Consider the following 22441-nt stretch of genomic DNA (forward strand, 5'->3'; position numbering starts at 1 on the left):
AAGACACGGTAAACATATGGATAGTTATTTATTTTAACGTTTTTATGTACACATACTTCATTGTGCATCAGTCACCTTTAACACGGTGCTGGCATGAGTCAGTCTTTAATGTCACCCGTCGTGTTGACACAATCATATGGCTTGTTTCACAAGGTTAAGAACACCACGGCACGCACCTTTACAGTTGTACGAAGATGGCGTAGGTTTATGTTGCTGTTAAAGGGAATGCTCACCCACATTACAAAATAACACGTTGGTTTCCATACCCTGTAAGAAGTCTATGGTATAACAGCAATCTGTGCTTTGGTTTTATTTCCCCTTGAAATGTTTCCAAATGCTAAGGTTTTAGCATTTGTGGAACAAATCCAGCCAAGTCCTTGTACCAATATTAGCATTTTCCGACATGTTCAAATCACGAGAAAGTATCTCAAATTGATTGGGAAGCTCAACAAAGTCACTTATACATGACTTGAACCTGTGTGTGAAAAAGTGCTAATATCGGTACCAGGATTTGTTCCACAAATGCTAAAACGTTGGATGCCTGATGAAGACCTAAGGGTCTAGACTTTGTTTCAATAAAATCACCTGGGAGCATGAACAGCAGTGTGCAGTGTTTACATTTTTCATGAGTTTCCCAATAACTCCAGCACCGGCAAAAAAAGTAGCTGTATGTGCGAATGTTCTTCAGCTTTTGTACATTTGGAAACAGTGCCAGGGAAGCCAAAGCATCGATTGCTGTCATACCTTGTCCATAGATTGCTTATATCGGTACCACGACTTTGTGGCACAAATCCCATTTAAGTCATGGTACTGATACACACATTTTCCACGCATGTTCAAATCTTCTATAATTGCCGTCAAACCTTTTCTATAGACTGCTGACAGGAAAAGAAAACCAATAAGTACATTTGTAATTTGGTGAGCTATCCCTTTACGCATGCCTAGATGCAACAAATAGAGTCGAGCCTCTAATCTAATCTACAAAAAAAATCAGTGATAACAGAAACAGCAGGTTTTCAAATCAATAATACATTGTTGGGCAATCATCACAGTTCATTTAAAATAACAAATGTTTGGAATGTCCACCGTGTTTGTATTAAAAACAGCAATAAAAGAGCAGAAATATGGTTTGGACTAGATTTTCACACATATCATTAGAGCCTGCTGCATCTGCCTGTTCTAATGACGTCTAGATGAACAGACGTGGCAGCCACTGTGCATAGCCTACACAAAAAGTGCATTCTGTTCAATGTGCTCCATTTTTATGGCTGTGGCCAATGAAGTTGACAGAGGTTGCCACTAACTGATCAAGGGCCAAATATCTTTTTCACCTCCTGACTTAGAGGTTAAGGTTAGGATTTGGGGTTGAGGAATTGAATCCTAGATATGTGGTTAGGGGTAACTTCTACCTCGAGCTCAGGCAGTGGCGGTGCTGTGAGGGCCCTTCTTCCCTGTCTTAGAGGAAGCTGTCTTCTTCACCACAGACGTAGGAGAAGCCATTGAAGGCGTTGTTGCTGCTGGTGCTGGCGTTCAGCTCAGGGGTGCGGCCCACCGAGTTAGGCACCATCTCTCTGGTGAACTCTGGGTCTATGTGCTGGGTGTCCGCTGGCCCTTTCTGGAGGAGAGGAGACATGTTAGGGAATTGAGCAAAGTGATAGAGAAAAGAGACCGAGAGTGTGAAGGCTAAAACGAGGAAAGAAAGGTAGTGAGAGAAAGTTTTAGAGAAAGAGCTGTTAAGGTTAGAGAATATGGTAAGAAACAACCGGCATGTTATAGGCCAGGGGTCGGCAACAGGCAATTTATTTTGGCCCCCAAAAGTGTGTGTGTGTGGGGGGGGGGGGGGGTAGTTTTTGGTAAAAAAAGACAGTAAAATCTCCAGCAAATCAGCCCCAAAAAAGAATTATGTTGGAAATCTGTTCCCAAGTATTCCCACCAATAAAAATAAAAATTATATGCGATCGTGTCTCAATGTAATCAATGTATGAAATGAGTGTTCTTTTCAAATACAATCTTTTTTGGGGGGCTTAGTTGTGGTCAATTTGCAGTGTACAAATGATTATGTTCTGCCCCTCCCCCCCGACCATCCACTCCAAAAAATTGGCCCTCGGCTGAATCTAATTGCCTACCAATGTTATAGACTGTGCCAACAACTCACCACATTGGGGTAGTATGGAGGAGTGATCCGCTTGTGGTACAGGTCATCCCAGTTAATCGGGGAGAAGAACACGTGGTTCTTGATTTCTAACTGCAAAGTAAAACAAAATCATATACAAGATAAGCGATGTATAACTGAGTGAACATTAGTGAAACACAGTAACCGGCAAAGGCATGGGGTTGCTTCCGAAATGGCACAAAAGTAGTGCACTATATTGGGTATAGGGTGCCATTTCAGATGCAACCCATGGTCCATGGTGAGGGTCTAGTCAGCCACTCACAAAGTCGTCGATGGCTCCCAGCCTGCAGTGCTGGTCCTTCTGCAGGAGGCTCTGGAGCAGACTACAGACAGCGTCTGACTTCCCTGGGGGCAGAGGCAGAGGCTTGTGCAGGATACCATCATACAGCTCAGACATGTCCCGGCTGTAAAAAGGAGGCTAGAAACGAAGTAGAACGGAGAAGAGACACTGTAGCCACCAGCTACTCCAGAAACATTTCCTGAAGTTGGTAACAATTGTCTTGGACATTTGCTGCACAAGGAAATAATATTTGGATTGGCCTTAGATTGCACTAAGTACAGTAGCTATATAAGATTCAAAAACGATTTTATTTTAGTACTTCTTTTCTTTAAAAATACAAAACATACACATACAAACGACTATACATCACACAAACAACTACATCACACCTGCCCTGACCCTCAAGCTCACACCTCCATCTCTAGCACCCGCATCACTCTCTGCCACATGGTCTCAAACTGCGCCATTTTGATTCTCTCCGTCGCCCACGCACGTTAAAAATTAAGATAATAAAGCATTTGACCTTTCCATTGTGTTGATTTCCAGTTTTTAAGTATACGTTTTTTTCAAGATGATTGACGAGAAAAGTATCGTCCGACCCGTCGGGTACCTCACTGCACCCTCATATGCCACGTCTTGTAATATGTAGACAGACGGATTAAAAGTACATTTATATTCTAATACTTCTGACAGCCAACTTTCTAACTCTGCCCATAACTTTTGGACTTCATCAAATTCCCAGAATGCCTGGATTATTGAGTCTTTGTTAGTTTTACACTTAAGACATGACTGCCGTTGTGCTGTAGAATGTGAATTTTGTATAATAAATTCTATACATTAGTTTATATTGGATTAAGCGTATTTTTTCGTTTAACTGTAATTTCATTAGTTATGTTCCAACATTTCCTCCATCTTGTGCCAATATCAGTTAAGTCTTGGTTCTAATAGTTTATATTTTTTCTAAGATATTGTCAGATATGCACTCTGCAAGGTTTTGTATAGCTTACCTACCATATGAATATCGTTTTCTGACTCAAATAGGATTCCCTCAAGATTGCTTTGATTCCTAATCAAAATGTTGTGATATAAAACTTTTAAGTTGCATGTATTTGAAAATATCTACATTGGTCAATCCAAAATTGCTTTTTAATCCTGTCATGGAAATAAATGTATTTCCTATTACCAAGTCATTTATGATTTATATGCCTTTAGTTTTCCATGTGCATCAATGTATCAGTGAATTCTTGAAAAGCTATCCAACGATTGTGTTTTTAGGGAGTGATATTTGATCTTGTAGAACACATTTCATTTTATTCCATGTTGTTATTAGTGTTCTTAACTTTAAAGTTGTTAACGTTCTTAGCATTATCCTTTGAAAATAAACACATGAAAAGATTCTGTGGATTAGCATGCACATCTCCATTGTTCCTCTTTAGTACATTTAACTATACGCCGCAAGTAAACGCACTGGGTGGCTGAGATTCAAAAACGTACAAGACTATAGATCATCTCATAGAGCACAGCTCCCAGACACCACCAGTCCACAGTGCGGTCATAGGGCTCCTTACGCAGAATCTCAGGGGCCAAATACTACAGAGAGAGAGAGAGAGAGAGAGAGAAATACACAGATGGATATATAGAGCTATAAGTGACTATTAGACATATGTTATCATTAACATATCATTGAGCACAGACACAATCTCAGGGCTATCCCTCACCTCAGGGGTTCCACAGAAAGTGGACGTGGTGGTCTCCGGCTCCACTCCCTCTTTACACAGCCCAAAGTCCGTAAGCACCACGTGGCCCTGGAACACACATCGTTTTAAGCACTTTCCCAATCAATCTTACAAGAACTTACGGACTGCGTATGATACTGTTTTGCGAAATCTTGAACCATCTTCTCTAAGATGAGAAGGAAGTGAGTTGAGATATTGAAAACAATCCAATAACGTTACATCCACTTATGAGTCAACACTTACCTGAGAGTCTAAGAGAATATTCTCTGGCTTCAGATCTCTACAAAAGAACAAACAAACAAAGACATTTGATTTCACTGACCCTCAATAGTGTACATAATAACGTGTCGCTTCTACGTGAATGTGCCTTTGCAAAACTGTCTGACCTGTAAACGATGTTGAGGGAGTGAAGGTAGCCGATGGCACTGGCAACCTCAGCAGCATAAAACCGAGCCCTCGGCTCCAAGAAGCACCGCTCTCTCTGCAGGTGGAAGAAGATCTTCAAGACAGAGAGAATGAGAGGGAGAAGAAGAGGTTAGCGATAAGAGGGAGAAAGAAAACAGTTCTGTCTTGTTGTTTTAACTGTCAGTCTCCTGGGCTCTGACAAAGCATGTCATATTACTACCACTACATGATTAACTCATCATAATACTGTGACACAGAGACTTTGGACTGAGTCGATGATTAAATGGGAGTAAAGTGTGACTAAGCCCAGGGCTATGACACACTGCTCTGCTGTTTGTGCTGTCAATAGCTTGGCAACTTTAATATACAGTACCAGTCAAAAGTTGACACACCTACTCATTCAAGGGTTGTTCTTTATTTTTACTATTTTCTACATTGTAGAATAATAGAGAATACATCAACACTATGAAATAACACATATGGAATCATGTAGTAAGCAAAAAAGTGTTAAACAAATCAAAATATATTTTATATTTGAGATTCTTCAAAGTAACCACCCTTTGCCTTGATTACAGCTTTGCGCACTTGGCATTCTCTCAACCAGCTTCATGAGGTAGTCACCTGGAATGCATTTCAATTAACATGTGTGCCTTGTTAAAAGTTAATTTGTGGAATTTATTTCCTTCTTAATACGTTTGAGCCAAACAGTTGTGTTGTGACAAGGTAGGGGTGATATACCGAAGATAGCCCTATTTGGTGAAAGACCAAGTCCATCTTATGGCAAGAACAGCTCAAATAAGCAAAGAGAAATGACAGTCCATTATTACTTTAAGACGTGAAGGTCAGTCAATCTGTAAAATGTCAAGGACTTTGAAAGTTTCTTCAAGTGCAGTTGCAAAAACCATCAAGCGCTATGATGAAACTGGCTCTCATCAGGACTGCCACAGTTACCTCTGCTGCAGAGGATACGTTCATTAGAGTTAACTGCACCAGAGATTGCAAACCAAATAAATGCTTCACAGTGTTTAAGTAACAGACACATCTAAACATCAACTGTTCAGAGGAGACTGCGTAAATCAGGCCTTCATGGTCGAATTGCTGCAAAGAAACCACTACTGAAGGACACCAATAAGAAGAAGAGACTTGCTTGGGCCAAGAAACATGAGCAATGGACATTAGACCAGTGGAAATCTGACCTTTGGTCTGATGAGTCCAAATTTGAGATTTTTGGTTCCAACCGCCGTGTCTTTGTGAGACGCAGAGTAGGTGAACGGATGATCACCACATGTGTGGTTCCCACCATGAAGCATGGAGGAGGAGGTGTGATGGTGTGGGGGTGCGTCGCTGGTGACACTGTCTGTGATTTATTTAGAATTCAAGGCACACTTAACCAGCCTGGCTACCACAGAATTCTGCAGCGATACGCCATCCCATTTGGATTGCGCTTAGTGGGACTATCAATTGTTTTTCAACAGGACAATGACCCAAAACACACATTTCCAGGCTGTGTAAGGGATATTTGACCAAGAAGGAGAGTGATGGAATGCTGCATCAGATGACCTGGCCTCCACAATCACCCAACCTCAACCCAATTGAGATGGTTTGGGATGAGTTGGACCGCAGAGTGTGAGAAAAGCAGCCAACAAGTACTCAGCATATATGCGAACTCCTTCAAGACTGTTGGAAAAACATTCCAGGTGAAGCTGGTTGAGAGAATGCCAAGCATGTGCAAAGCTGTCATCAAGGCAAAGGGTGGCTACTTTGAAGAATCTAAACTATATTTTGATTTGTTTAACACTTTTTTGGTTACTACACGATTCCATATGTGCTATTTCATAGTTTTGATGTCTTCACTATTATTCTACAATGTAGAATAGAATAAAAATAATGAAGAACCCTTGAATGAGTAGGTGTGTCAAAACTGTTGACTGGTACTGTAAATAAAGGATGGCTTATTAGGAACATTGCTACAGTCCATTCCTTTTGTCATTTGCATATCATATGCAACCTTTCAGGAAACCCAGGGCCATTAGCCAGCTACCTCTCCCCCGTTGACATAGTCCAGGACAAAGTAGAGCTTCTCTGGGGTCTGGAAGGAGTAGTGGAGGCCCACCAGGAAAGGGTGCTTCAGGCTCTTCAGCAGCACGTTTCTCTCTGCCATGATGTTCTTTTGCTAGAGGACACAAAGCAGCATTGAACCAGCGGACACGAGGCAGAGGGCAGGACACAGCCGAATACAGGCCCCTGTCAGCACCACTGCTTCAACCCCAAGCGCGAGACAAGAGACAATACACAGAAAGAGTGGGGAGAGAGCGAGACCTCTTTCCTAAAAGGTCCACAGTGTTATTTATGCTGCTTTAAGTCACAAGTGCAGCCGTCTACACACATCTGACTAGGTCTGTCAGACAGCTATGACGTGTGTCTGTAAGTAGCTCATAAAGTCCAAGACTTGCTTATAAGTATCAAGTGATACAAAACCAAGGGGAAGAAACAGTTCTGATTATGGGAATGTACAGTTTGTAAGAAACACAGAGACCGGGGGCTGTATAATCAGTCTGTCAGAGTACAAAGGACAGAACACACTTCAGATTAGATTAGATATTATCTTTCTTAGAAACACACAGACTTAGGCTCAACCAGTTCTGCTACACAGTAAAATTCATACACACGTTGAATATATACTGACAAAAAGGGTTTTATTGGTGTAATTTAATGGACCTTTACCACAGAAAATAAATAACCTATATGTGAGTTGGTTGGAAGAATGAATAACTAAATAAAACATTTATAGACCAACCTCCTTTTTCTTCAGGATGACTTTCTTCTGTAAAACTTTGACCGCATAGAATTTGTTGTCAGCTTTGAGCTTGGCGAGCAGGACCTGGATGCAGGGTGGTTGCCAATAAATCTCTGGTTGTTTACTCAAAACTTCACCTACTAATATGACACTCTTATCATAAACATATCTTAAAGCAATCTAGAAGGTCAATGAATTACACACAAATAACATATTTGATTAACAGTCACACAAAACATAGAAAGAAAGCAGTCATAGACACAATGAAAAGGGACTGCAAATTAACTGGACAAATTAAAAATGGCTACTCATCCGGAGTACAATTTGTCAACAACCGTATCCTCATTCATTGGTTTGTTTTTGCCTTTTCATCAAGGTAACCTTAACAGTCCTGCATAGACAGAGTTAATCATTGATGAAGGCATGCAGCCTTTTATCAGACAGACAGCAGTGTAGTCTGTCTTACCTTCCCATAGGTCCCTTTTCCAATAACAGCCAAGAAGTCAAAGTCAGTGGGCTTGGCACTGAAACAAGACAGGAATAATGATACAGATATCCGTGTCATACGGATTGACATTACACGTATCATGACAGGTTATGGCAGAGACATCCGTCTCGCAACATGACTCTGGTATGATGCATGAAATAGCATGTTCGATCAAGGGCTCTATTCAATAGGTGAAGCTGAAGCGTTACAGATTCCACAATAGAAATGTAAAGGTCATTTCAGATTGAGCCGACGCATGCAGTGTTTATCGCGAATACAGTCTCCGCTAAAGCGGGAACAATGCCTTTAAATTTCAATCACGCGTTAAAGCTGAATTTCCACCTTGCGGATTGAAAAGAGACCCAAGTCTCAATAGCAAAGTACAGCAGTGTACGTTAGTGGTTGCAGCGGATGTATGGCATCATAGAGGAGAAAATAGTTTTGTTAATGAATGCACCAGGATCACAATTCTGTTGGTAAAGGGTTACCAGATGTCAGTTCTACGGGGCATTACAAATCACTGAAACCCATTACTCTTAATACTGTACATACTGTGGGTTTGCCGAGGGTCCCAGGTTGACCTCACTGAGGGTGGACGGTGATCTAAGCTAGAAGACAAGTAGAAAAAATGATGGATGACAGAGCAAAGCAGTGTAAACAACCAGTAGCAAAAATAGGATTACATCCTTGATTGACTACAGTACAGCACACTACAGACTGAAACACTCACTGGATTACAATTCGCCATGGCCTTGGTCCATTCCTTGCCCACCGGGGAGCCTACATCAGTGCTTCACAGACCTGTCATTACAAAGAGGACACAATAGGAACATAATGACATGATAGCACCCCACAGTGTGACTCTGCTGCTGGTCCCCCTATGCCAGCTTGACCCTGACAAACTGGTAGTTCTGGTTTGAAACCCAACACAGGCAGACACAACAAAGGATATTAGTTGTTTTGGAGAGTTCATATCAGTGGACAGTTTTACATGGCAAATATTACTTTCCCATGTCCACAAATGTGTGCGGGACTGCTTCGGTCATTATTCAAACCAATTTCAATCTCCCCCACACACGGTCACTTGCCAAGAATGTCTGAATGTTTTGAAATGTTCCTTCCATGGTCTTAAGAAATGTTTAACCTTTAGGCCTACTGAATAAACAGCCATATGTCCTCAAGAGGAGATTGTAATGTGCTACAGTAGATGTGTGGAAAGTTAGAAACCCATTTGAAGGTTGATATCTATTTCTACAGTCATGTGTATTACCCTCTAATTAGGGCTTTGGGATTATTATAGGCCTTATATTCTCAAATTATACCATTGTGTAAATACAAGCACAAATTACAAATAGGGTGTTCACAAACTATGAAAACATTCAGCAGACCTATTCTGTCAGCATAAAAAAACACATACAGTGCATTTGGGAAGTATTCAGACCCCTTGACTTTTTAGACATTTTGTTACGTTACAGCCTTATTCTAAAATGGATTACATTATTTTTACCCCATCAATCTACACACTATACCCAATAATGACAAAGCAAAAACATTTTCTTAGAAATTAGCATCCTCTCAAGCTCTGTCAGGTTGGATGGGGAGTGTCGCTGCACAGCTATTTTCAGGTCTCTCCAGAGATGTTAGATCGGGTTCAAGTCTGGGCTCTGGCTGGGCCACTCAATGACATTTAAAGACTTGTCCCGAAGCCACTCCTGCGTTGTCTTGGCTGTGTGCTTAGGGTCGTTGTCCTGTTGGAAGGCGAACCTTCGCCCCAGTCTGAGGTCTTGAGCGTTCTGGAGCAGGTTTTCATCAAGGATCTGTATTTTACTCCATCTTTCCCTTGATCCTGACTAATCTCCCAGTGCCTGCCACTGAAAAACATTCCCACAGCATGCTGCTGCCACCACCATGCTTCACCGTAGGGATGGTGCCAAGTTTTCTACAGATGTGACGCTTGGCATTCAGGCCAAAGTGTTCAATCTTGGTTTCATCAGACCAGAGAATCTTGTTTCTCAGGGTCTGAGAGTCCTTTAGGTGCCTTTTGGCAAACTCCAAGCGGGCTGTCATGTGCCTTTTACTGAGGAATGGCTTCGGTCTGGCCACTCTACCATAAAAGCCTGATTGGTGGAGTTCTGCAGAGATGGTTGTTCTTCTGGAATGTTCTCCCATCTCCACAGAGGAACTTTGGAGCTCTGTCAGAGTGACAATCGGGTTATTGGTCACCTACCTGACCAAGGCCCTTCTCCCCCAATTGCTCCGTATTGCAGGGCGGCCAGCTCTAGGAAGAGTCTTGGTGGTTTCAAACTTCTTCAATTTAGGAATGATGGAGGCCATTGTGTTCTTGGGGACCTTCAAAGCTGCAGAAATGTTTTGGTACTCTTCCCCAGATCTGTGCCTCGACACAATCCTGTCTCATAGCTCTATGGACAATTCCTTCGACATCATGGCTTGGTTTTCGCTCTGACATGCGCTGTCTACTGTGGGAGCTTATATAGACAGGTGTGTGCCTTTCCAAATCATGTCCAATCAATTGAATTTACCACAGGTGGACTCCAATCAAGTTGTAGAAACATCAAGGATGATCAATGGAAACAGGATGCACCTGAGCTCAATTTTGAGTCTCACAGCAAAGGGTCTGAATACTTATAGAAAAAAGGTATTTCTGATATTTATTTGTTTTTTTGTCATTATCGGGTATTGTGTGTAGATTGATGAGGAAATTGTTTTATTTAATCCATTTTAGAATAAGGCTGTAACTTAACAAAATGTGGAAAAAGTCAAGGGGTCTGAATACTTCCCAAATGCACTGTATCAAAGGTCTTAAATAGACTTCTAGCCTATTACCGTTTACCATTGTATTCCTTGAGTGATTACAAGGCTATTTCGAGTATTCGGAGAACATTTTCCAACTTGATAAAGCCATATTTCAAACATTCACCCACGGCTGGCCCGCTCATCAGGCAGGATTAGGCGGCCACCTATGGCGGAAGGTTGACGAGGGCGGCATTTTCTGAGATAAACGCGCCAAGACGCACCTCCAAACAACAACACATAAAACCTCACTTAATTCTGCGCCAAGAAACAATGACAATTTCTCTCAACCAGTGGCATATCGCTTTTTTTAGGTGTGCGCTGATGACGCCCCTTTGATAAGCAGCGGCCACATTGTCAAAGGCGCAAAATATTTTGCTTGTCCATTCCCAGCGCGCCTCTCCAGGGTGCTGTTTGAAGAGATGCATCCCTGCAGTGCTGTCAAAAAAACGATCGAACAGCAATAATGTAGCAGATATAGGATATGGTAGAAATAGTATGTGGTCTTTTCTGTAGCCTACAGGCTGGAGATAAAATGTATGACAATGTAATGACCTTTTTACATTGTGCAGGTTTCTCTGGTCAAATGGCCTAACCTAAATGGCACTCAATCAAATAAAAAATGAGATGTCATGATAACAAACAACATATCCTAAAAATAGGACAGGTCAAAGTAAAATGGACAATATGGAACGGGCATTCACAACTGTTGTCCAGGAGTTTCACCCCAATTGTCATGATCAGTGGTTTCAAGTTTGTATCCATCAATTATTGACAAGCTGATCATAGCGAAAAAGAAAATACTTCTGCATTTCCCGCTGTGTAAACACATTGCAAATAGGCTCACGATAACTCCTGATAAAGTTTGGTAGCTGATATTCAGAGCTTAAATAGCCAAGTTGATTAGTCACAAGAATCAGGACTCATAAAGCCAATGTAATGGCCTATTTTACAAACGGTGCACCTACCACATGGATGGGCATTCATAAAATTCCATTGTAGCTGACATGGTAGGCTACACCCCAGTAAGCACGATCCGTCATCTTTGTGTTTTACAAACAGTAGGCTTACCACAGATGGGCATTCATAAAATGTCATTTCAGACAACACTGTAGGCTACTCCTCAGTAAGCACTGACCGACATCAAAGCCTTTTGGGTGTCTTTTTTTGGTGCAGTTCCGAACCGGCCTTGATTTCCACATCCACGGACATTGGATTTTGATCGGGTTCAGACCAAATATGAACCAATCATAGACTTCTATGTTTGGTTCAGATTTTGTGCGGTCCAGACCGGCCTTGATTTCAACATCTATGGAGATAGATTTTTGGTTCGTTCCGGACCAAATCTGAACCAATCATAGACTTCTATGTTTGGTTCATACTTTATCCGGTCTAGACCAGCCTTGATTTGTCCCAAACATAGACGTCTATAAATTACTTATTTTCAACTTTCATTCAGAACCAAAAATGATCCTGATTTCAATATTCGCAAAATACATATTTTCAACATCTGTAAAATACATATTTTCAACATCAGGAAAATAAGTATTTTAAACTTTCATTCAGAACCAAAAATTAACCTGAATTCAACGTCCGGAAAATACTTATTTTTCAATGTCCTGGAAAATAGGTACATCTGGAACATATGGAAAATATATGGAAAACATGGAACATATGAAACATTTTAAACATATGGAAAACACATTTTCACCTTTCATTCAGATTTTAAATTGAACCTAATTTATCTGGAAAATAGTATTTTAGATGTCTTTTCAACCTCATTTGGACTGGGACTATTCTAATTTTGTGGGGGCGACATTTTTTGGTCTCCCCTATGGCGGCAGAATGGCAAGGACCAGACCTGCAGTCACCACTAACCAGAAACAGATAAAAGGCTACATTTTACCGTACATTGTCTACATTCTCAACCTACCTGCAGTAAATGTTAAAACTGAGTTCAAGCCTACCTGTCGCAGGTGCGTGCGGTCGGTGGAGTGCTGTCTAATCGACTGACTGACCGAAGTCCCTTGGCTCGAGTCAAGTGTCGAAGCTCAGAGCACAGCGCTGTTGTCGCAGCTCAGAGCACGGCGCTATTGTTGTCCTGCATTTTAGGGCTAGTTGGGGGTCACATAATGAACTAGCCTTATGGATATCCACTATCGTTGGGGCTTGATTGCTCAACTAACCATCCAAAAATCTCATAAGAAAGAAATAAATGGGTGTTTTTGGTGTAATAATAACGTTATACAATGCTATTATATTGGAATGTGTTATGTAGAATACTAATGAATCCTTATCTGATCTTCTAAGACATTAATTCAGCTTTGCTCTAACTTTACTAAACGAGCACCTACCACCCTTGTGAGAAGTAGCGGAGCTCTTGTGAGCAACGCTTAGGTGAGCTCCAGCAGCGCTACACCCCTACTCCCGCTGCACCGAATGAGCTAATTTAAGCGCATACTCTTTTACCTCTTGCAACATTTGGAGATGCAGAAACGAGACCGCGTGTATGACAATCTGGGAATATTTCGCCAAGGGAACATTTCAGGTTGGTTTTAGTAAAACAGCTAGGAAGGGGATACTTTTAAAACTGGATTGAGTGAAGTAGCAGAAAAAATGTTGAATAAGCAACTAATGAGCATGGAGAGCCTCTCAGGTTTGACCAAATGTATTTATATCTTTCAGTCTAAAACGGGTAATTACTTTAGTTTTGTAGGTCTTCGATAGAAACACGCTTTTTTAAAGTAGTTAGGCAACAGTCCTCTCAAAGTTCAGCTGAAATTTTACCCTGAAGGGGGGAGGGGGGGGGGGGGGTGAAACGCCAGGGCTGAATTTTAGCGCCCGGGATTAGTTTAAAACGGCCCGCGACATGAAATTCTATCAAATGCATGTGAAATTGCGCAGGAAGATAAAAAGGTAGCTCTGTTTGAGCTAGAGAAGCCGTTATATTTTCTGCAAATCTGCAAGCATGCCTGTCACGAACCTTTTTTCCTTTCTGACACTGCTGCGTGACAGCGAACGTGCAAAGCCTAGTTATAGGCTCTGCTTGGTCAATCCGCCGTCTGAAGTGGCCGTACAGCATTTACAGCCTCCGCAGACTTCAGCGCTTTCATACTTCTTGCGCTAAAAGGAGAAGACCAGAACTATAGCGAAGGAACTTGTTAAGGAAGTGATTTTGTATTTATACAGGACGTCGGCTACCGCCCCCACCTGACGTCAACCAATCATGCCAATTCGGAGCTATGGGGAGCAGAGTGTTTGAGCAGAGTTGAGCGGTCGCATATCCCGCTCATCGCTCATAGAGCGGTGCTTGCTCACTGCTCCGGCGCTCACGTCCTTTCCAAGTGCTCCACTAAAAACCCCTCAGCACTCACAGTAGAAAAAAATCAGCCTTTACAAATTCTGTCCATTCATTAAAATCCCCAATTGAAACAACATCCATCTATTTTTGTGACTACTTGGACCTACCATTTGGTTTTGAGGTATTGAAATCAAACCATATGATTTGAGTGAAAAACATTTTAATAAACATGAAAAAGTGAATGTAAGAAGTTCTCATCATTTCAAATAGGATACATGTCATATTAAGTAGCATATAAACACTCTAAATAGGTCAGGAGTCAGACAGGAAGGAACATAGCATAATTATTTAGGCTATATAATTATTTAGGCTATATTATTTCAATTATTTCAAAGCTATAGCCTACAAATAAATACATTGTGAATAATTTGTGAGTGTGACACACTAGGCTTGTATGGAGTCAGGGACATTAAGCACTCGGAATTTAAGCAACATTTAGTTGTATTAAATCATCATAGTCTATAAATTGTGCATTTTGGATGTGACTTACTTAGAATTAAATCCAAATTAAATGAAAAATTGCTTATTAGGCTCAGTCTACAGTGCCTTTGAATTAATTTTTAGAAAAGTCTGTGGCTTCAGCCTCATGTGATGATGACTGGGGAGCAGGCCAGCAGCGGAGAATCAATATCCTCCCTGTGGTCGCAGAGCAACTGGGGATGCTGAACACCCTTTTGACCACTCTTGCCTCGCTGGGCAGGGATGCAGTTTTTTCATTCAAGGGTTTTTATTGAGGGTTTTTCTTTATTTTTACTATTTTCTACATCGCGAACCCTTTGTACACAAAAATAAAAGTAATTTTTCTCACATAATCGCCATCAGACTAGCTATATCAAAAACAAAAATGGATAACCAAGGAAAGCGCAAAAATACTTCAGCAAACAAGAGCTTGAAGTGATGTTGGAGGAAAAGGGTGCTGTTGGGGAGACTCAATAACTGCGGGGTGACTGCAGAGACCAAAAAGAGAGGATTGCCGAGTCTGACTCTGCCGTCCAGGGTATGGCAAGGGACAGTGATGCCGTAAGAAAAATAAAGTCGGCTCCTAAGAAGGAAGCTGAGAGAAGCAGGGAGTAGAAGAAGACTGGAGGGGGGCGGGGGGTATCGACCATTCATGCCAATCACCATATAAATTCAAAGATTAAAAAGCCTGGAAGGAGGAGAGATGACTAGAAACGATTCGGTTGAACGTTTTATGTGTGGATTAATTGTGGGAGTAGAGGACCTTGTGCATTTCAGGTAAAATAACAACTCAATGTTTATATCCCAGGACAAATTAGCTAGCAAGTGCAAGCTAACTAGCTAAATTGCCATACATGTTTAATGCTTTTCGACCTGTCCCCAAATTAATGTAATTGGTTCAGAGTTTGTTTTGATATTTTAACCTGCGTGTCGTGATCGCGTTTGGTGTGGGGGGACAAAATAAATTTATGCACGATAGCGCACGATGGGGCACGCGCTCAGCCTGTTTGGGTTCCGTGTAACGACGTTAACGTTAGCTAAGTTAGCCAAGTTCTTTTTAGCAAATTGACGAGCTAACGCTAGCTATTTAACGCTTCTAGAATATTGTTATATATTGTTAATTACTAGTTAGCTAGATAATGCGCGATTCATTTGTTTTCTTGCTGTATTTAAATGTCCAGTAGCCAAATGTGTCTGTGTGGCAGTGGGGCAAGAAAACGTTCATGGTTACAAAAGTATCCATTCTTCACAAGACAAGATTTTAGCTTTCCTAAAGTTAAGTAAATTTCCAAGAAGAAATCCTAAAACATTATTATTTCTTCTTAACTTTTTTCTTAGGAAATATGTAAGAGGAATAGTAACTTTGCTTAACTTTCTTCTTAAATCTATAGTTAAGGACAAAATGGCAGTTAAGACATTTATTCTTAAGAACGTTTTGTGAATCCGGGCCTAGGTGACTACCTTATGATACTGGATGAGAGAATGTCAAGAGTGTGCAAAGCTGTCATCGAGGCAAAGGTTGGCTACTTTGAAGAATCTCAAATATAAAACATATTTTCATTTGTTTAACACTTTTATTTACTACATGATTCCATGTGTTATTTCATAGTTTTGATGTCTTCACTATTATTCTCCAATGTAGAAAATAGTAAAAATATTGAAAAACCCTTGAATGAGTAGGTGTGTCCAAACTTTTGACTGGTAATGTATATACAGTGGGGCAAAAAAGTATTTAGTCAGCCACCAATTGTGCAAGTTCTCCCACTTAAAAAGATGAGAGAGGCCTGTAATTTTCATCATAGGTACACTTCAACTATGACAGACAAAATGAGAAAAAAAATCCAGAAAATCACATTGTAGGATTTTTTATGAATTTATTTGCAAATTATGGTGGAAAATAAGTATTTGGTCACCTACAAACAAGCAAGATTTCTGGCTCTCACAGACCTGTAACTTCTTCTTTAAGAGGCTCCTCTGTCCTCCACTCCTTACCTGTATTAATGGCACCTGTTTGAACTTGTTATCAGTATAAAAGACACCTGTCCACAACCTCAAACAGTCACACTCCAAACTCCACTATGGCCAAGACCAAAGAGCTGTCAAAGGACACCAGAAACAAAATTGTAGACCTGCACCAGGCTGGGAAGACTGATAGCCAAGATACACCCCTCTCAACTTACATGACGAACCACAGATCTTAGGAACTCTTCACAAAGGGACTTTGAGAAAGGAGTATCCCTTAGCCAGATAGAATTCGCTATAAATTATCGCTCAGTTTGGTCTCTAAAACGAGGTTCTAATCTCGTTCCTGGTACTTCATAGTACAAAAACATTACCTCATCCAAGGCATAACTCAATTTTCAACTCTAGATACTCCCATCTCAAGTAAACCCCCTCTTGACCCCACTCATGGACAAGCTCACTGAGGGGAGTGAGCCTCTAGGTCATACACTCTAAAAGTGTAAAATGAGAGAGGGCCTACAATGTTTCCAGACACTGCCATACACCTCCCTCCAATGGGAAAAGGAGGGAGTGACTGGCACACAGACATTGTGAAGACAAGTAATGGTTCCCCATTAATCACACCATCCCTTCACATGGTTTAAGAATAGGTAAAGACACATTCACATATGAAGACAATGTTCCATTCTGTCCTCTTCCCTTTCTGATATTCTGCATAGCACCAGGGACATGTGAAAGACAAGCCTGACCTCTCCCCTCTCTGGGCCCCAAGTGACTGAGCCCTAGCAGAGGGAAAAGTGCAACTGCCAACACTATAGTCCAAAAGGATACATTCTAATGACAAGTATCTCACATAAGCATATTATGTATATAAAACATCTTATTTATCTATGTTACCCAACTAATTCTGATTAATCCGCCACAAGAGCGGAACCGGCCAGGCAGAGACAGCAAGGGCGGTTCGTTGCTCCAGTGCCTTTCCATTCACCTTCACACTCCTGGATATATTTAGAAGTTTCAAAGGAAGATAACAAAAAGGCCATATGCAATGTTTGTGCTGCTATTATTCCCAGAGGAGAGGAGAAAGTGAAATCTTTCAATACCTCAAACCTAATTACTAATTTGAACGTGCATCACCCCCAGACGTTCAGCGACTACTTAGAATAAAATCAGAAAAAAACTAAGCGCACACTTCCATCAACTAAACAAGTTCAAGTTGAGCAGTCATTTGAAAGAGTAAGAACATTTCAGTGAGACAACTCAACGGCAAAATCCATTAAAACCTCTTAAAACTTCTTCGGGATCGGTGTCCCTTCCACGGGACGGTTGAGCTAACTTAGGCTAATGCGATTAGCATGAGGTTGTCAGTAACAAGAACATTTCCCAGGACATAGACATATCTGATATGATCAGAAAGCTTAAATTCTTGTTAGTCTAACTGTACTGTCCAATTTACAGTAGCTATTACAGTGAAAGAATACCATGCTATTGTTTGAGGAGAGTGCATCATTTTGAACATGAAAAGTTACAAATAAACATATTGCACGTAACATGACAAAGGCTTTGGAAGAATGCAGAGTCGCCAGTTTGCCATGCATGGCACACACACTGCAACTGGCTGTGAACGAAGGTGTTTTAGCCCAACGCAGTATATCTGACACAGTGGCAACAGGTAGGAAGTGAGTCATAGTGGATCATTTTAAACACTCACAGCTAGCCGCCTGCAAGCAATACAGAAGCAGCTTGGAGTGAAAACGAAAAGGCTTAAGCAAGACGTTTCCACCAGATGGAACAGCACTTTTTACATGATGGAAATCCTGCTGGAACAAAAACGAGCGCTTGGCGTGTACGCAGCCGACTATGAGTCACCTGCAACAATCAGTACAAACCAGTGGACTCTCATTGAAAACATGAACATGAAACTAGCTCCATTCAAACAACTGACTCGAGAAATAAGCTCTTCAACTGCGTCTGCAGCAGACGTGATACCCTCTGTCATGGCATTGAAACACCTGCTCAACAAAACTTCCAAAACAGACCGTGGGGTTAAAACTTGCAGAAGTACTCTACTAGAGGCTGTGAACAAGTGATTCGGTGGCATTCTCTCTGAGCCTCTTTACTGTGTCGCCACCATGCTCGATGCTAGGTACAAGGACCGCTACTTCGATGCAGACAAGAAACAGGGTTTACGTAAAATGTTAGACACAGCTGGACAAGATGGAAACTGACACAGTGACAGTGCGCACCGAAGAAGAAGACCTACGACAGAAGAGGCCAAGGACAGACAGAGCTGAAACTTCACTGCTTGACATGTATGATTAAATCCTCTTTGAGAATGAAACGACTGAACAAATGAACAACGAAACAGCACAGCAAGTAAGTGAAAGAAATAGGTTTCGATTATGTTTTACTGGTAATGGGGACATATGTACATGCCAACAAAATAACTTCTTTGGTCAGTGTGTGAGTGTGTATCTGTGAGAGAGAGAGAGATGCGTTGTATTTTCATTTTCTGTTACTACATCGGCCAACATTTGCCAATGTTGATCTATGCCTAATGATCCTCTGGAATGCAAGAATAATGCAATATGTTGTATTAAATGTACTAAGCCCTCCTTTCCCATTATTTGCAGATACTTGGATACCTGACAGACCTACCATTCCCAGTAATGAAGATGCACTTGGATACTGGAGAAGTAACAAGCACGGTTTCCCCATCCTAGCTAAAGCTCTGAGGAAGTATCTTGGTGCTCCCTGTACTAGTGTGGACAGTGAGCGTATTTTCAGTGCAGCTTCACACATTGTAGACGAAAAAAAGAAACAGGCTCTCTCTTGACAAAGCCGTGCAGGTCCTCTTTGTGAAGAAGAACCTCCCCCAAATGTTTACATTGTAAATGAGCAGTCATATTGTAACCCAGACATCTAGAGTCACAGGATTTTGTTTTACTAATCCCTATGTCTTTTCTGTTGTTTATTCATGGGTGGTATAGGTCAAGATTTTCATTTAATTTAAAACAAAGCAGTTGTGTTCTTTTGTTTATTTTTTTTACATTTCCTAAATGACAGATGAGATGACGTGTTGTAAATTTGCTCGCATTTTACTAGTCAAGTCAGTTGAGCACATTTGAAATCCTTTTGGCAAGGAAAATATCGGATATCGGTATTGGTCAAAAATGTCATATTGGTGCATCCCTACCCACCACCCAAAGGACATCCAGCCAACTTGACACAACTGCAGGAAGCATTGGAGTCAACATGGGCCAGCATCCCTTTGGAACTTTTCGACACCTTGTAGAGTCCATGCCCCGACGAATTGAGGCTGTCCTGAGTGGGAGGTGGAACTCAATATTAGGAAGGTGTCCTTAATGTTTTGTACACTCAGTGTATGTGTCCCATGTCAAGCTGCTTCCAAGTTCGCTAAAACACCACTATTTTACAGCCCATATAAACCTATAGGGTCCCACTAGATTGAGTACCCTAACCTAGGCTAATCCTACATTACAGCAGGCAAGTGAAAGTAAATTATAGGCCTATGCAATGGCGGGGAGGAATTAACAATGAAGCATGGGGTTTTACGCAAGTGACTGTGGGAGTAGATGCAACTCAAGGACCACGCCTGCATGCGCAAACCAGCTAATCTGAGGTGCTGTTTGAATATATTCATGGTCATGGATGGATTCTCCCTTTCCTGGACTTCCTGACGGGCCGCCCCCAGGTGGTGAGGGTAGGTAGCAACACATCTGCTAAGCTGATCCTCAACACTGGAACCCCCCAGGGGTGCGTGCTCAGTCCCCTCCTGTACTCCCTGTTCACCCACGACTGCATGGCCAGGAACAACTCCAACACCATCATTAAGTTTGAAGATGACAACAGTGGTATGCCTGATCACCGACAACGACGAGACAGCCTATAGGGAGGAGGTCAGAGACCTGGCCGGGTGGTGCCAGAATAACAACCTATCCCTCAACGTAACCAAGACTAAGGAGATGATTGTGGACTACAGGAAAAGGAGGACTGAACATGCCCCCATTCTCATCAACAGGGCTGTAGTGGAGCAGGTTGAGAGCTTTAAGTTCCTTGGTGTCCACATCATCAACAAACTAGAATGGTCCAAACACACCAAGACAGTCGTGAAGATGGCACGACAAAGCCTATTCCCCCTCTGGAAACTAAAAAGATTTGGCATGGGTCCTGAGATCCTCAAAAGATTCTACAGCTGCAACATCGAGAGCATCCTGACTGGTACGGCAATTGCTCAGCCTCCGACCGCAAGGCATTACAGAGGGTAGTGCTTACGGCCCATTACATCACTGAGGCTAAGTTGCCTGCCATCCAGGACCTCTACACCAGGCGGTGTCAGAGGAAGGCCCTAAAAATTGGCAAAGACCCCAGCCACCCCAGTCATATTCTGTTCTCTCTACTACCACATGGCAAGCGGTACCGGAGTGCCAAGTCTAGGACAAAAAGGCTTCTCAACAGTTTTTACCCCCAAGCCATAAGACTCCTGAACAGGAAATCAAATAGCTACCCGGACTATTTGCATTGTGTGTGTCCCCCCAACCCCTCTTTTACGCTACTGCTACTCTCTGTTCATCATATATGCATAGTCACTTTAACCATATCTACATGTACATACTACCTCAATCAGCACAACTAACCGGTGGATGTATGTAGCCTCATTACTGTTATAGACTCACTACTGTTGTTTTTATTTCTTTACTTACCTATTGTTCACCTAATACCTTTTTTACACTGTTGGTTAGAGCCTGTAAGTAAGCCATTTCACTGTGAGGTCTACACCTGTTGTATTCGGCGCAGGTGACAAATAAACTTTGATTTGATTTCTTGAAATGATCATTGATCCAAATATAGGCCTATTAAATAAATGATGATAGGCAATAAAGAAATAATCACTGATCTGACATTACTTGGTTGGTAGCCTGGCATAATATCTCCTTTACTATCCATCTATCGGTGATGTCTTCAAGGATGGGCGGAATGAAGGATGCATAGCTTATCCCAAAACAGGGGTATCGTCTCCATTATAGGCTATTTGTCTCCGCTGTACCGCTAACATAGACTACCACTTGCTCACCTTAGAGGCAAGTGGCTAGACCTGTTGGCTGGAAGTGTGGCCTAGATAAAACACCATGCCATTACGCACAAATTTGTCATTTAACCATTTTTTTCTACATATAGGGTGCTGGCCTAGCTGTTACTCTCTAAAATATACTGTGCATGGTGTTGGCATAAGCAGGGGATTGTAGCGAATTCGAGGACCACCGTGATGGGGACTGATACACACAACTCCATGTCTCTTAGCAGTCTGACAACGCACCATGGCAGAATGGTATTGCTTTGGAGATAACATGTGTGTGCGTGACGCTTGTTTGAACGAGTGTGTTATACCTCCCCACCCAAACACACACACCTGCATACACAGACAACCCACCTATCTCTACTATGTACAGTCGTGGGCAAAAGTTTTGAGAATGACACAAATATTAATTTCCACAAAGTTTGCTGCTTCAGTGTCTTTAGATATTTTTGTCAGATGTTACTATGGAATACTGAAGTATAATTACAAGCATTTCATAAGTGTCAAAGGCTTTTATTGACAATTACATGAAGTTGATGCAAAGAGTCAACATTTGCAGTGTTGACCCTTATTTTTCAAGACCTCTGCAATCTGCCCTGGCATGCTGTCAATTAACTTCTGGGCCACATCCTGACTGATGGCAGCCCATTCTTGCATAATCATGGCTTGGAGTTTGTCAGAATTTATGGGTTTTTGTTTGTCCACCCACCTCTTGAGGATTGACCACAAGTTCTCAATGGGATTAAGGTTGGGGAGTTTCCTGGCCATGGACCCAAAATATCTATGTTTTGTTCCCTGAGCCACTTAGTTAGGTGCGCCATCATGCTGGAAAAGGCATTGGTCATCACCAAACTGTTCCTGGATGGTTGGGA

The 22441-nt window shown here is 41.7% G+C and overlaps 1 protein-coding gene across 2 annotated transcripts; it reads right to left on the bottom strand.

The window, feature by feature from the left end:
- Positions 1-11: 11 nt before the first annotated feature.
- Positions 12-13868, bottom strand: LOC129830329 (serine/threonine-protein kinase Sgk2-like). Of its 2 annotated transcripts, none has more exons than XM_055892829.1 (13): positions 13673-13868; positions 8609-8679; positions 8431-8486; positions 7858-7915; positions 7392-7475; positions 6636-6767; positions 4576-4688; positions 4433-4469; positions 4172-4258; positions 3948-4043; positions 2436-2591; positions 2156-2245; positions 12-1615 (listed from the first exon to the last, which is right to left on the bottom strand). In XM_055892829.1, exons 2-13 carry the CDS (start codon positions 8624-8626, stop codon positions 1457-1459), a joined length of 1086 nt encoding a protein of 361 aa, XP_055748804.1. In that variant the 5' UTR covers positions 8627-8679; positions 13673-13868; the 3' UTR covers positions 12-1456. The 2 variants fall into 2 exon arrangements, with proteins under 2 accessions (XP_055748804.1, XP_055748805.1); XM_055892830.1 differs by lacking the exon at positions 13673-13868 and adding an exon at positions 12657-13033.
- Positions 13869-22441: the final 8573 nt, after the last annotated feature.

This window comes from Salvelinus fontinalis, chromosome 31, assembly GCF_029448725.1.
Source record: "Salvelinus fontinalis isolate EN_2023a chromosome 31, ASM2944872v1, whole genome shotgun sequence".
In the NCBI taxonomy this organism is placed as follows: Eukaryota; Metazoa; Chordata; class Actinopteri; order Salmoniformes; family Salmonidae; genus Salvelinus; species Salvelinus fontinalis.